Source organism: Pseudopodoces humilis, chromosome 1 (assembly GCF_049639895.1).
Source record: "Pseudopodoces humilis isolate 2021_Gansu_Grassland_sample_001 chromosome 1, ASM4963989v1, whole genome shotgun sequence".
Lineage (NCBI taxonomy): Eukaryota > Metazoa > Chordata > Aves > Passeriformes > Paridae > Pseudopodoces > Pseudopodoces humilis.
The window spans coordinates 105062077-105076513 of NC_142200.1; the positions used below are offsets into that span (position 1 = coordinate 105062077).

A 14437-nucleotide genomic window follows, 5' to 3' on the forward strand; every position below is an offset into this window, starting at 1 on the left:
CAATGGGCCCACAGCTTTCCCATTTCTATTCCTGTATTTTTCTCTCTTAGTCACTATTCTAGCACCAATGTGGGGGGGAAAAAAAAGAAAATAAAAATAGATAAAAATCTTACCCCTTTCAGGGCAGGGGAAACTTGACATAATTAATTTTTAGTCACGTGAACCCATTTCTTCCCTTGAGTGCATGTTTATCACAGCAACAGTTCCTCTAACTAGGTGTCTAATTATCACAGACAACACATAGCCAAATCAGGAGTGATTAACTATAGGATCAGTTGGAAAATTTTCAGAGGGGCTGATTTGCCTTGGAAGGACCCAATTAATCCTAAGCAACACGTTTTGCAGCAAGGGATCCCTTCTGGCACATCCTCCAACAGGCTGTGAGCAGGTTTCCCCATTTGGCTGCCAGTCAGCCGTGACCAGACATCAGTCTGTCTTTCTGTCAAATCCCTGGTCCCTACAACAGCCCATCCCAGGGCCTGATGCTTCAAGCTTCAAGGCATCTGGAACCTCCAAATAGCCAGAAGTGTTCCTAGATCTTTGAACTCTCCATCTTTTGCTTCCTGGGCAGCTGGAACTGCTGCTGGGTGATGGGCAGCTGTGTAACAGGCAGGAAACACATCTCTATCAGGGAGCCACTGCAAAGCAACCTGAGAAGCCCATTTCACTTGGGAGAGATTGTACTTCACAGTTCCTAAAAACAGCAATAAGAAATTCCTATTTCAGTACTGCAAAAGCATCAAAGCCTGATGAGATGACCAGTGTAGTACAAACACTAGGACAACCAATACAGAAAAAATGTGGCCATTTAATTGCCATCTTAGTTGTAGTTACCAAAGAAGCAAAAAGACTGAGATTCTCAGCAAGCCACGCAACTGCATAGCACTGTAAGTTTTAGGGAATGTTAGCTGGATGTTTGACTTGGTGCTTGAATTTCCTCACCCACACAAGCATATCCACTTCCCTCCATGACAGCAAAATTGTTTCTCCCTTTTAAGGCCAACCTCTGCAAAGTAAATGGGAAAGTCAGTGTGTACCAGCACCCTTCAGCTTTGTAAACCCTGCATTTCTTTGGCGGGTGAGAGACAGGTTAATGGGAAAATATCAGTCATGCACTTTGGAGGGTGGCATTGGCTGTGATGACTAACCCCACACGTGAGACCTACGAAAGGCAGGAGAGGGATGTGGGAGAAGCAGCTCTGGGGCTCTGCACACTGTGGGGACATGGGCACCGTAGCAGGAAGGATGCCTTGATGCTGGCACCTCTGTTGCACCCCTGCTCTGGTGGTGGGAGGGTACCCTGGGGGTAGGGAGTATGGTGGGGGTCTTGGGGTGCCTCTTGCCACCCAGGGGTGTAAGGCATGGGAATGCACAGACGTGCAGAATGAAGTCACATTTGGCCATCGGGCACTCGATATTTCTCTCTCTGTGTTTTGCAGGACAACTGAACAAGGATGTCACGTACAGTCAACTCTACTCTTTCCTCGACTGCCTCCAGGTAAGGTCTGCAGCTGTAGCTCAGGAGCCCCCCTTTCATCTTGGTCTGCTGCTAAAGCCCCTCTCCTCATGCCTGCCCAGGTGAGCCCCTGCAGCGGCTGGCTGACCCCCAATGAGACCCTCAGGAATCTGACCTCGGAGGTAAGTCTCAATGGGGTGCAATGAGACCACCCCAGTGCTCAGACACTCTGCCCTCTGTCTGAGGAGAGAAGCCCAACTGCCTCAAAGGCAAGACGTCAGGACAGTTTTTTTCTTCCAAAGGCGAGGAGAAGTTGTGGAAATATTATTCTTTCAAATGCCTCTCAGGCTCTGGGAGGCAGCATGCTCAAGTTAAGGGATTTGTAAAGGTATTCCTGTTACAACCTCTCAGCTACCCAAATTTATGCTCAAGGGATGTGATCTCCCTGAGACAAAACTGTTCAGGTTCATGTTCTTTAAGAAGAAAATGTACCTGATAAGAAAGAAAAGGCTTTTGAGTCAAGTTAGCTGTTGGTATGACAAGCCAGCTGCACAGATTTTTCTGGCTGTGGGATCAGGTCCTGAGTGCAAGAGCCTTACCCTGTTTTCATTTGGGATTTGTGCTAATCTTCCTCAGACACATTTCTGTGGACTTAATCACCAGATGGTGTGACCAGGGAGCATCCAGGCTCAGTGCAGGAATGGGAACAGACAGAACAGAGACGTCTTAAAACTCACCCTAAAAATCTGGCTCAGAAGTGAATGACACATAATACCAGCCACTTATTTTCTTATGGTACAAGCTGATTTTTAATCCCAGCAGTCCCTTACAGCCATGTAAAAGGAGCCAGTAACCAAATATTGTCAAAGGTCTTGTCTCTGTGTATGGTTGTATTAATGTTTGCATTCATTAAACAACAAAATATGACCTTAATTTCACCAAAGCTTACACAGGTATTTCATTTTATGCCCTGTCCCTCTTGACTTCAGAGACAGCCATTAAGCACATTCCTAAATCTTTGCAGGATTTCAGCTTATATATTCATACCAACAATATGGAACATAGAGTACATGTAACTTCTGTCCATGAACAATGCGTATGTCTGCAGGGTATGAATTAATCATTCTGAGCCCCTGTCTGAAACTAATTGTCTATGTTATTATCCAAACTGCACAATTTAAATATTTAGGAGATCCTGATCTCTGTTATGGCTGCAGAAATTACGCTGGATGTATCAGTTAGGCAGACACTCAATGGTGGTAATTTACCCTTCTGAAAGTAAGGGTGGAATTTGGTCTGCATAGATAAGCTCTATCACCCCCAGCTTAGTGGTGGCAAGGATAATAGGAAAAGAGGACATTTCTCTTGTAGGAAAGTTTTGTGTTTCTTTAAGAAAGAGCTCCAAAAGCAAGAAACTTAGAATATTTATATTAGGGTAGGGACACTACTAAAAGAGGTCTGCAGTGAAATAAGCATATGTTGTAATAAATTTATGAAATCAGCTGAGGCCTCAGAGCAACCTGTGGGGATGAGCTGGGTAGAACAAAGGCTGGTGGTGCCCATGCAAGCCCATGTTCTGATGAAGAGCCCCATTTCACTTCTGGTCTCCCAGCTGAAAGGGCAACATTAGCTTTCTAGTTCCTGCCTGCATATCAGTGACAAAAGCTGAATCCATGCAAAGCAACAACATGAATAGCAATGAACAGTCATTAAATTGTTTAATTTTTGCAGAGAGCATTACAACTTTCCAATGTCCTGAAAGAAATAGCAAGATCTGAGAAATTTGCCAGCTTTGATATTCTCTACATGGATTTCCCGCTGAGACAAAGTAAGTTGTTTTTCGCCCTGTCTTTCTCACGGAGCATTTACTCAAGTTCTGGCCTGCTGAGATGCTCCTCATATTTTGGCTCTGTACCAGGAGAAGGGCAGTAAAGTCAGCCAGCCTAGGTGACCTGCTGTCAGGGCTGTGGCCAAGGAGGTATCCTTAATTCCAGCTTCTCCTGGCTTCCATGGTTGGGGCAACCTGGCACCTTTCAGTGCAAACCATATTGGTCTGTAAGATTTGGGTTTATTTTTGAACATTGCTTTTATAGTGGGTTGTCTACGCTGCAGATGCATACCTGCAGTGGTCAAAGCAGCCTTCATGAGATGTAGTTTACTTCATCACTGACTGGGCTCCATGCTCCCTCCTCTGGGAGGAGAGCAGTGCCTTGGGAAGGAAGTCTTCCATCAGCCATTTTCCTGCCTCAATAACACAGCCACCCTCTCACTGTTCCCAAAAGTAGAAGCACCTCTCCCAGGAATAACCAGCATCTTTCCTATGTTTCTTTAAACACCTACATACTACTGTAACTTTTGACTTGAAGAGCTTACAAAACTTGTCCTTCTGTGATCTTTAGTGACATTAGGTAAGTGCATTACCTAAATCACTTTCTTCTGAAACTGACACATAAAAATAAATTAAAACATCCAGGAAGCTTTTGTCATTATGCATGAGTGTGAGCAGACAGTGTCCCTGTGGGGCTGGGGACGGTCCCTGAATTCCCTGAATCCCTCTCTGCTCTGCTTGCCCTGCAAGATGCACAGGGGGCCAGCTTGAGGCAACACCCAGCATCAGCTTGGATTCATCACAAGGAGAAACACAGTCTTTAATAATAAGGATCAGCATGAGATGAGGGTAACATATTTCAAGTAGTTAGACAGAGATGGGAAAGTAGGAAAACAGCTTTTTATTTCTATATCCAGCCTGAATCTCCCATTTTACAACTAGTCTCTCCCCCTCCAGTATGCACTGCTTTTAATTGTGTGCACTGGCCCCATCTTAATTGTCTTCCCCAGGCTCTTCCCTGGAATGGACCGTCCCTGTCCCTCAGCCTCCGTTCATGGGGCAGGAGCTCCAGCCCTTGCCATTCTGGGGTCTCTACCAGATAGCCTGAATGTTTACATTAAAAAAATAGTATATAATAATAAGGAAAAAGGCTTGATCTGCATTTCCTTGTTTTTATATTCACATAGAGAGGTAGTTCCATGCAGTCCTTATTGAAAAATTTTTGTCTGAGGACTATATTTTAAATCCCAGCATGCAGACATCTAAATCCAAAGCCACAAAGGGACAGAAGCACCCTGTCAATACTTTAAAGTGTACTTCTCTAATGCTTCTCCCCATTAGTGCTTGGCTGTCCTTGAAAGCACAAAGCTGCCATGGCACCTAAGATTATTAAAAAAAAAAAATCTCATTTTGCAGCCAAATCCTATCAAAATTCATAAACTTACTTTATCCTACATGACCCAATTCAGGAAGCTGGTTCTGGGTCTCATGAACACCATATGGAGGAGGAGGAGGTAAAGAAGTGAGGATGGGAGAGGCAGGCTTTCTGTCCAAAAGTTTCTGTCAGAGAGGTGGGCTCTGCTGTCAAGTGCATTCTCTTAGCACAGAGTTTCAAGGGTGTCCAAGTCTCCTGATGGCTTTTGCCTCAGCTACTTAATATTTAACAAGTCATTAGGATTTGGAATGAACTACCTGCTGGGTAGGCAAATTACTTTAATAAGTTAAATTACTAACTTTAGTTAATTTATTTGCTTTCACAAAAGGAAACATCTTAATATAATTTGCTGTTCTTGATTACATCGTGTTAAATAAATGAAGTAAACAAAATCACACATGCATATACAAACATCAGCTTTGAAAGACACTTTGCAAAATTTCCTGCCGCCCTAGAGCCAAGGATTGGAGCTTGCCATCAGGAAAGCTGTCAGATCGAGAGTGTGCTCAAAAGCCAGCTAAGGCTTCTGACCTACTTTTCTGGTCTCTTTCTGAAGCAAGCAGCAAATCCTTCCCTAAACTCTCCAGACATCAAATATTTAACAGTGGTTACACACTGAGTACATTGATTTCAGCCTGGCCTGGGCATATATATGTACATAGCAGGTCCCAGCTTCCTCCGAGTAAAATTTGAGTATATTACCATTTATTCTATTTAGGTGGACACTCAGGCTCACATGCTGACCTTGACTGAAGAAATTAGTGGTTCCTTTGTGAAGAAGTGCAATAAAGAGGGGGATAGGGGTTGCTTTTTATGCCTTTTCCTTGGTGTGCATGGAAGCAAACTCTAGACTAGTCCAGCCAAGGCATTTCTAAGACAAACTCTGGACATACTCAGCTGGTGAGCATTTGCTCAACTGCTCTAGGATTTTTGGAGGTCAGGTATAATACTATAAACTGACCTATCTTGATACAAATTTTATATATCTTACTTTATCCTCTACTGTTTCTGGCACTGTTAACAGTAGTCTCTCTACAAAGTGAAACACAGTACACAGCCTTGTACTCCAAGTACAATATCATATATAATGGGTTAAGTAAGTTCTCTGTGCATCTATATGTGCAGTGCGTGGTGCAATCTAAGGAAAATATGTGTTATGCCCAAAATACTGTAAATTTTAAACAAACCTACAAGTTCCATGTCTTGAAACAGGTTACTTTGGGCACTTCCTGAAGCATCACAAGTGGGTTTCTATAGTCAAAGCAGGAATATCACCTTTCTGTGAATTAGAGTTAGCATGGGGACCCAGACATCACTTTTTGACACAATAGCCAGGGTCCAAAAAACAGCGGTGGGACCGGATCAAACTGTGCCGCTTGAATGGAGAACATTTTCTTCCTGACAGGATGCTTGCATAATGCTATTAAGAATTCTTAATCTGTCATTATGAAAGGAATTATTGAATTTACAGTCTGTTAATGCCATATCCACTAGTCCCATGTTTGATCGCTCTGCAGCCCTTTTGAAGAGAGAAAGCTTTTTACTTCTCTAATGGCTCCAGGGCTTACAGCACAGCATCATTTGCATTGAATGTCATGCTTATGTAATTCAAAAGGTTATTTTGTTGGAGTTGAAAAAGACCACTTGGAAGATAAGTAACCAAAAATGACAGTCTGTTCATGCAGACTTCAGCCTATGTGAATATTCTGTTAACATCTCTTTCTCTAAAAAGAGGTTTTCTTTATCTCTACTTTTTCTTTTGCACTGCTGAAGATGCAGCTAACATGGGAAATGCACAATTCAATCAGTATTAAATAATTTACAACTTTACTTGCTACAGCATCCATCTTAGTTGGGAGGGAAAGTGAATTGTTTTACGATCATTTACGTTCAAAGCACTTCCTTGCATAAATATCGCAGAGGAAAAAAAAGAACAATAAAGGCTTAAATACTGCCCCAAGGAGAAGGGTTTGTACACACTATTGGCTCTGACAACTCTATGTGAATTATCATCATCTTCATGCAGAGGAGAGGAGGGAGGTACATCTCTGGGGGTGAGTCTCCGTGCATCTCACTGGTGATAAACCCCTCTCTTGTGCTCTTTGCAGCGGCTGAGGAGTGGCGAAAGATGGGAGGTGAGCCCTGGCAGCTGATTGAACCAGTCGATGGCTTCCACCCCAGCCAGGTAAAAACCCGAGCCCAGGAGATGGGTGGGAGCACGGTGGATGCGGGAGCATGTGGGATGTTGGTGCCTATTGCTACCCCAGCTGGCACTCTGCAGGGATGCAGATTTGGGGAATCTGTCTGTTTTAAAGGGGACAGAGTCATGGAATCATTTGGGTTTGAAAGACCTCTAAGATCATGGAGGCCAACCATTATAACACTGCCAAGTCTACCAGTAAACCCTGTCCTAAGCAGCATGTGTTAAATACCTCCAGGATAATGATGCACCCACTTCTCTTGGCAGCCTGTTCCAATGCTTGGCAACCCTTTCCCTGAAAAAATTTTTCCTAATAACCAATCTCTAACCCCTTTCTGGTGCAGTTGGAGGCCATTTCCTCGTGTCCTATTAGTTGTTTCATGTTAGAAGAAACCAACCCCCACTTCATCACAGCATCTTTTTAGGTTGTAGGGAGCACTAAGATCTCACCCCAGCCTCCTTTTCTCCAGGGTAAAAAACTTCTGTTCCCTCAGCTGCTCCTCAATAAGTCTTGTGCTCCAAAATGTTCCCCAGCTCTGTTGCTCTTCTCTGGACAAGCTCCACAGCATCTCAATGTCTTTCTTGTGGAGAGGGGCCCAAAACTGACCACTGGATTTGAGGTGCAGCCTCACGAATGCTGAGTACACTGACAATCACTGTCACTGCCCTGGCCTTGCTGGCCACACCATTGCTGATACAAGCCTGAGTGCCTTCTTTGGCCAATCTAAATGATGGCTAAATGATGACTGTAGCCCCAGAGCCGATATCTCCGATATTTCTGACGGCTGCGCTCTGCTCTGACTCCTGCAAGGTCTTCTGCCTCTTCCCCTCACTGACCAGTATTGTGACCAAACAGGTCTCAATGCACAAAAATTCATCCTTGCCACTTAGGCTGGCCAGCTGCCTGCTCAAACACCTGTGGGAGTTTCTCAGGATCAGGACAGTAGGACAGCACTGCAGAAATCAGACAGGCCCCCTCCAGCCCTGACCTGACCCTGCAGCTTCCGAGGCTTGCCTGTCATTGTCTGGAACAAAGATCCTTTTTGATGTTATTAATATAAATTAGTTATGCTCAGTATCTACATATTATTACATTTTCACTTGCTTGCTTAGCCTCCTAGGACAGGTGGCAGGAGAAGGTTTATGGTCTGTTTATTGCAGAAATAAACAAAAGGGAAGGAGCACCAGCTGCTCCACTGTAAGTCTTTGCTTGGGTTTGATAGTCTAGTGTGAGGTTGCCTGGTTCCCACCACGCTCGATTCAAATTAGTTTTTTCCCGACCCTGTAAAACACATAGAGAGACCATGTTCTGCAGTCAGCTGCAAACAAAGCCAGTTGGTTTTCTATACACTACCTGAAATTCAAACACATATGCAGAGCAAAGCAGCAGTCAGTCTCCTTTGTGTTACCGCTGAAGATGAATAGATCACGCGAACACAGGTTGAGGTGTGGTGAAGAAAAAGCAGAGTTTATTTTTCCTCCCAGGATTTATAGGCTTCTGACCACGGCCAGGGATTGGATGGTCAGGATAACACTTTCTCACTGCACTGGCCATGAGAGGTGCCCATCACAAGACGTGTAACAGAAAGAATGTACACATATCTATGTTTACAGCTACTGTCCTGGGAAAGTCCTTAGAAAACTATGCTAGCAAGCTCAGAAGCTGAGTTTTCAGGGTGACACCTTTGCAAGCAAACCCCACCACACTGCCCAGCCACTGGCAGGGCCACTTGGTAGCTCCCCCAGCTCAGAATCATGGGGGGATTTTATGGGCCAGTTTTATGTTGTGAGATGATGTCCTGCATGCATTGAGTCCCACAACCCCACCTCCATATAACCCAATGTGATGCTGCTTTCCACGCTGGGACAGAGCAGTCAGAGGAGACTGCAGTCAGAGGACAGAGCACTTCAGCAGGAGTGAGTTACAAGCACTGATGGATTCCAGCATTTCAGCAGCTTCTCCATTGCCTGTGCTGTCAGTTAAGCTAGGGGAGACCTGCAGGGGGAAGTCCAAAGGCAAAATAGATGCTTTAGGTGCTATCTTTTGCACCCATGTTAGTCACTTAGGGCGATACAGTGCCTTGTTTAGCCTTGCCAAATTAAAAGATCCTCCTGTTCGAAGAGGGACTCCTACATAGCAGAAATTCCTGCCTGTCTACCATACAAGTACCAGGAGACAGCTGTGTGAACTCACAGCCTGGGGATGTGGAGAAAGTGTGCCTTGATTTTTTGCTGCAGGCCTTTTGCAAGGAAGCAATTAGAGAAAACCTGGCAAATGAAATGAGAGTGAAAACAGTGATGAAACAAACCTTATTCCCAACCCTGCCATCTGGGGAAACTGCAATACGAAGTCTGGAGTGTAATGGAAACTTCTCCATTATTTTCTTTGCATTATTTTCCTTTCTTTCCCTGGCCTGAAGCTGGCCTGAGGTTTCTTATAACCCCCAGCACCAGGCCACAGTGGGAACGAGGCTTGTCATATCACGGCTTTTCATCCAGCCTCCTGCCCACATCCTGTATCCCAACAGCAGCTGCAAGGTAGCACAGAGTTGAAGGCAGCAAATATTTATCTTAACAGGATCCTTCCTAAGCCACAAGAAAATTACAAAAGGACATTGAAGGGCAGCTGCAAACCTGCTTGCAGCCCCCAGAGTGCTGAGCTACAGGATGCAGTCAAGCACTGCCATATTTCACTCCCTCTGGACCTGGCATCCTGCAGTGGTTATGATCTCTCCCTCCTGCTGTTAGGATGACGTTAATGCTTTTATAGGTACATTTTCCCTTACAGTCAAGGTGCCAGCTGTAGATATGCCTCACTTCAAGTGAGTTATTGTCCTCCTAGGGTTTATTAATTAGCCTTATCCAAACATCCACCATTGTAAATCCATTTTTCTTTTCCTGTTAGAGAAGTCTGTTATCAAACTTCTACTTTTTGGACTGAGACATAGCACTCTGCCCCAAAAGAGTGACTCTCTTAATAAATAGAAGGGGAAGTGTGAGCAGAAACTGCTATTTTAGAGTATTCTTGAGGAAGATGACATACAATTCACCCACTCCTCATACAAGTTTTATTTAAAGTTTTACTTTCTCCTGACATGAATGCCTCTGGCCAGGTATGGTTTTTGTAGCACATAGAGGTGCCTGGCGGGAGAGGATTGATTCCGTGCAGCTTGTCAAGTGAACAGAGGCTCTTACTTCCATCCCTGCAGCTATTCCTCACACCTCACAGGCAGCTTGATAAATACAACGGATAAGATACCCAGCCAGGGCCTTTCTGCTGAATTTTCCCTCTGTAGATATCAAAGCACCTGACAAATATTTCCAAATTCTTGGATTGAGAAGCGCCCCAAGGAAAGCAGAAACACCTTATCTCTTCCCTTCAATGCAAAGAAATTTTGAAGTTTGGGATGAAGGAACCACTTCCTGTGTCCCTTTCAACCCAAGGCTGAGCTGGCAAATGTGATCACTAGGTGATCCCTAATCACTGTGGTACAGCCATGGGCAGGATAAGCTGGTGGTTGTTGTCAGCCCCCGAATTTTACATGCTGTTTATCCATTGTGTCTTTAATTAAAAAAAAAAAAAAATAATAATTTGTCTGCTGGTATAAACACGGCAGAATCAGGTGTCAGCATGTATATCCATGAGTCCAGAGGTCCAGACATTCTGGAGGGGTGTGGGAGGGAATTGAACCATTCTAATTAAAGCTTGCATATCTTGCAAGGAGAAGGAAAAGAAAATAAGAAAAAAGGCCCCACTTGCCTGTCCCATCAGAGCTAGTGCAGTTTTTCATGCATTGGAGAAAGGCACCCAGGCTGGAAAAACTAGCCCACATGGTTTCCACTCCAGGCAATATTTTATATGAAAAAAATGTGAAGGATGGGATAAATACCAAGAGCTGATTTGTTGAGCAGACTTGAAGATGGAGAATTCCTGTGTTTTTATCCAATGCTCTTAGCAAAATAAAAAAATATTTAAAAATTAGAGACAGCTCTACACTGCATTCCCTTCCTGTAAATTTCCTATGGGAAAAGGGTCTTCCTGCATGTTTTTGGTTTTTTTTTAAGTTGGAAAACAGGAGGGAGCAAACAAAACACTCATGTTTGGCATAGCTACATTCCAGTAAAATTTCAAAGCTAAAATTTGCCTCCACAAAGTTTTTCCAAAACACACAGCTCAGGATGGAGGTGGAGGAAATTCACACTATTTACTTTTAACACCTAAAAGCAAAGTGATTCACTCAGTCCTCCCAGGTTCCCTCTAGAGCTGTTTTTGAGACACCATTCCCCAAAGTCCAGCTTGGCTGTCCTTGGAAAAAAATCTGACTTTCTCTTCTCAGTGACTATAGAGGGAGCCCAGAGATTTTCTTCAGCATCTCCTTACTACAAAATTTCACTGCAAATCCTTGTGAATGCCAGATGGCTTCAAGGACACCACTTCCCTCTAGAACAGTCGATTGTTTGTTTGGATGACAGAGCCATGCATTTCAACAGGATCCTGCATAAATGGCTTCACTTCTTGCTTTTATGATGTTTCCAGGGAGAATGCAAAAGCCCTGAGCATCACAAACTGGAACCTGAGATGCTTGGAAGACTCTTAATGTTTATGTACAGGCAGGAAAGCACAGCTTGAGTGTGATTAGCTTCTCCCTTCTTCCTCAAGTCATAGCAAAGCACGTTCCAGCCCGAAATAGAGGGAAAGCTGAAGTGACGCGTATCAGATGAGTTGGGTATTTACACTTCACTGAGAATCATGCCTATCACCTGTTTGGTGCAGAAGGAGAAAACAGATAGCCAGAAGCTGCTGAAAAACCACAGCTGCCTCCCAGTTGCAGTCAACCAGAGCTCTGTTAGGAATGGGTAATATTCCCTTTTAAAAACTTGCTTAGGGGTTGTCATTTTCACAACAAAAAAAATAATTGCAAATCTTATAAAAATTATACCACGTCTCAAAGTGCAAGAAGTCTGGAATTTAAAAAAGACCTGCAAGAAAGCAATTTCCAGAGTCACAAACCTTTCTCTGTGCTAAACTACTCATCCAGAATTAATTATTGAAATCATCAGGACGTCAAGAAATTATGTGTGTGCAGAACTTAATTCAATTTAGGGCAGTCTAAGCACATATACCTTAAATTAGAGTCAGCAGTAGTCTGAACACTGTAGAGCATACCTCCAGGGATACCTATGCAAAGGGTGTACCATGCAAAGACAATCGGGTTTTGTAAACCAACCCCACTTATCCCGCTAAAAAACACAGGGAAGGCTTCGGGAGGATTGTGAAGGAGGTTTGCAGACCACCGTGCCAGAATGGACCACTCTGACAGGGATGGGTCTCAGCCCCCTGGCTGCCATAGGGTGTCCCAGAATAACATTTGTTCACAATAGAAACTACAACCAGGAGAAAACCCTCTAATGAACAAATCTCTACTATCCCTCTTCCCTGTCCCAATTCCTTCATTAGCTTAACAAACTTTGAGTGACCAGAGCCTAAGAGCCTCCACCCCACAAATGGTACTCTTCGTACATGAGCCATTAAATAAAAGAAAGATTTTTCTATTCCAGACCATCATTAGAGCTTCTTTTCAAGCACAGGATTAAAAGAGTAGCACATAAAAATTCTCCACAGGCTCCAGTATCTTCCCAAACTCCAAAGCAACAGTACTCAAATAATTTGCTTTCATAAACCCACCTTGGCCTTTAAAAAAAAAGGCTTTGTTAGCCATATTTAAACCTCATAATTTCAGTCAATATCAGTGTGTTGAAAAGTTTGGGTTGAAAATAAAGTTCCCATATAGGCCAAATATCGCTGCAGGTCAGGAGTAAAATAAAACTGCCTTAGAAGGGTGTAAAAACTTGGGTAAGGGAGACTCAGGCTTTTCTCTCTGTCCCCTTCTGCTACCACTGATGTCTTCTGCCCTGACAATACAGCAGATAAAATTTCTCTTTGGTACATAACTTCTAGGGCAAAAAGCTCTGTGAAAGCTGGAGGGAGACTGATATTGAGGAGAAAAGCTATTCTACCATTTCTGCAGGTCTCATGGGAAAAAAACTCTGAAGGCAACCCAGTAGCAGGTGCAAACTTAGAGCATCAGACACAGTTAGTTATGAAACTAGAAATAATTGGGCCTCTTTTTCCTCAGCACCTGTGGTTTCCTCCCAGGAGAGCACAGAGAACATTTATTAGAAGTACCAAAGGCATTTGGGAGCATGAATTCCTTTGGACTTGCCAGAGTTTTATGCATTATACCCAGGCAGTGCTTTTGACATACTTTCAAAATGTTTCACAGGAGGAAAAAAAAAAAAAATCAGACTTCAGGGCTTTAAATAGCAGTTTATGGGCTAGACACCATAGGCATCTGGAAGTGGCTGGAGACAGACTATCATTATCAAATGATGGGTCAGGGAGTTGCAGATATATGGCCCCCACCCTATTTTAATTGTTGAGAAGATTTTGCCCTGCTTGAGCAGCTGGAATGGGTACTTCCTTTGGTTCGAGGTTACAGTCCATCACATGATTATACTGTGCAGTCTGCCTTATGCTGGGGTCTTCTAAACTCTGGCATGAAGTGACCGTATTACAAAGGCACAAGAAACCAATAATAATATAATAATATTTGTGGTTTGCAGATTGCTGCAGCCCTTGGAACAGGAATTACCTGGCAGAAGGCACTACACGAGTGGCCTCAAGCGCTTGGCAAGGAGAATCCATTCAATGATCAGATTGAAGCCATATTCAAAGATCAAGGTGGACACTGACTTCCAAACCGCTGGAATCCTCACTCGATTTACAGAGGCACTTCCACGAGTCAAGATTATTAAAGACACACACAAAAAAGGGAGGAGGGGAAGTTATTAGAGCCAGTAGCAGTGGATATAACACAAGAGCATTCTTTTCAGCTTGTATCTCATCTGCACAAGTAGGCTATGCTTTTTCTGTGGAGCTACAAAAATAAAAATCAAAGGTTAGCTGCCAGCTAGACCATTGATTGTACCAGTTTGAAAATCCACATTTCTTTTTTCCATATATAGCAAACTCATACACCTACCAATTTTTTTTCCTTCTAGAGAACATTTCTAGGCTATTTGTACTGTTTCAACAGTTAATCTAATCCCAAAAGGAGGGGGGGGGGACACCAAACTCATTATCTTGCTATAAATTGTGTGTATGTAATTGCCTTGATTGTCAATACATTATTTAGCTGCTATTTGCTTATTAAAGTGTGCCAGGAGTAACAAGGCACTACAATTTTGATGTGCCTGGGAACATCAGCACAGGCTGACTGAGCACAGGTTCTCTCCCTTCATTAATAAGATATTAAGTTGACAACACTTCATGTATTTAAAGCAGGTTGCTTTTTCAACCTGTTTTTTGCTTTTTTTGCTTCCTAAGAAATATAATATGGCCAGTCCTATGCCTTTTACAGGCATGGCTGAGGGAATCACTGAAAATACTGAGCAACCCTTACTTCATAGGCAGACTTGAAGATTGAGAATTCCTGGTTTTTCACCAGCTTGTTCAAC

General features: G+C 43.4%; 1 protein-coding gene across 1 annotated transcript in view; it reads left to right on the forward strand.

Annotated features, from left to right (window-relative positions):
• Positions 1 to 13907, forward strand: part of AOAH (acyloxyacyl hydrolase) — a 72713-nt gene extending 58806 nt beyond the window's left edge. Inside the window, exons 18-22 of the mRNA XM_005519060.3 lie at positions 1440 to 1498; positions 1579 to 1638; positions 3188 to 3284; positions 6828 to 6904; positions 13544 to 13907. Coding sequence (XP_005519117.1) covers positions 1440 to 1498; positions 1579 to 1638; positions 3188 to 3284; positions 6828 to 6904; positions 13544 to 13672 — 422 coding nt within the window. The 3' untranslated portion in view covers positions 13673 to 13907. The remainder of the gene's footprint in view (positions 1 to 1439; positions 1499 to 1578; positions 1639 to 3187; positions 3285 to 6827; positions 6905 to 13543) is intronic.
• The last annotated feature ends 530 nt before the right edge of the window (positions 13908 to 14437 follow it).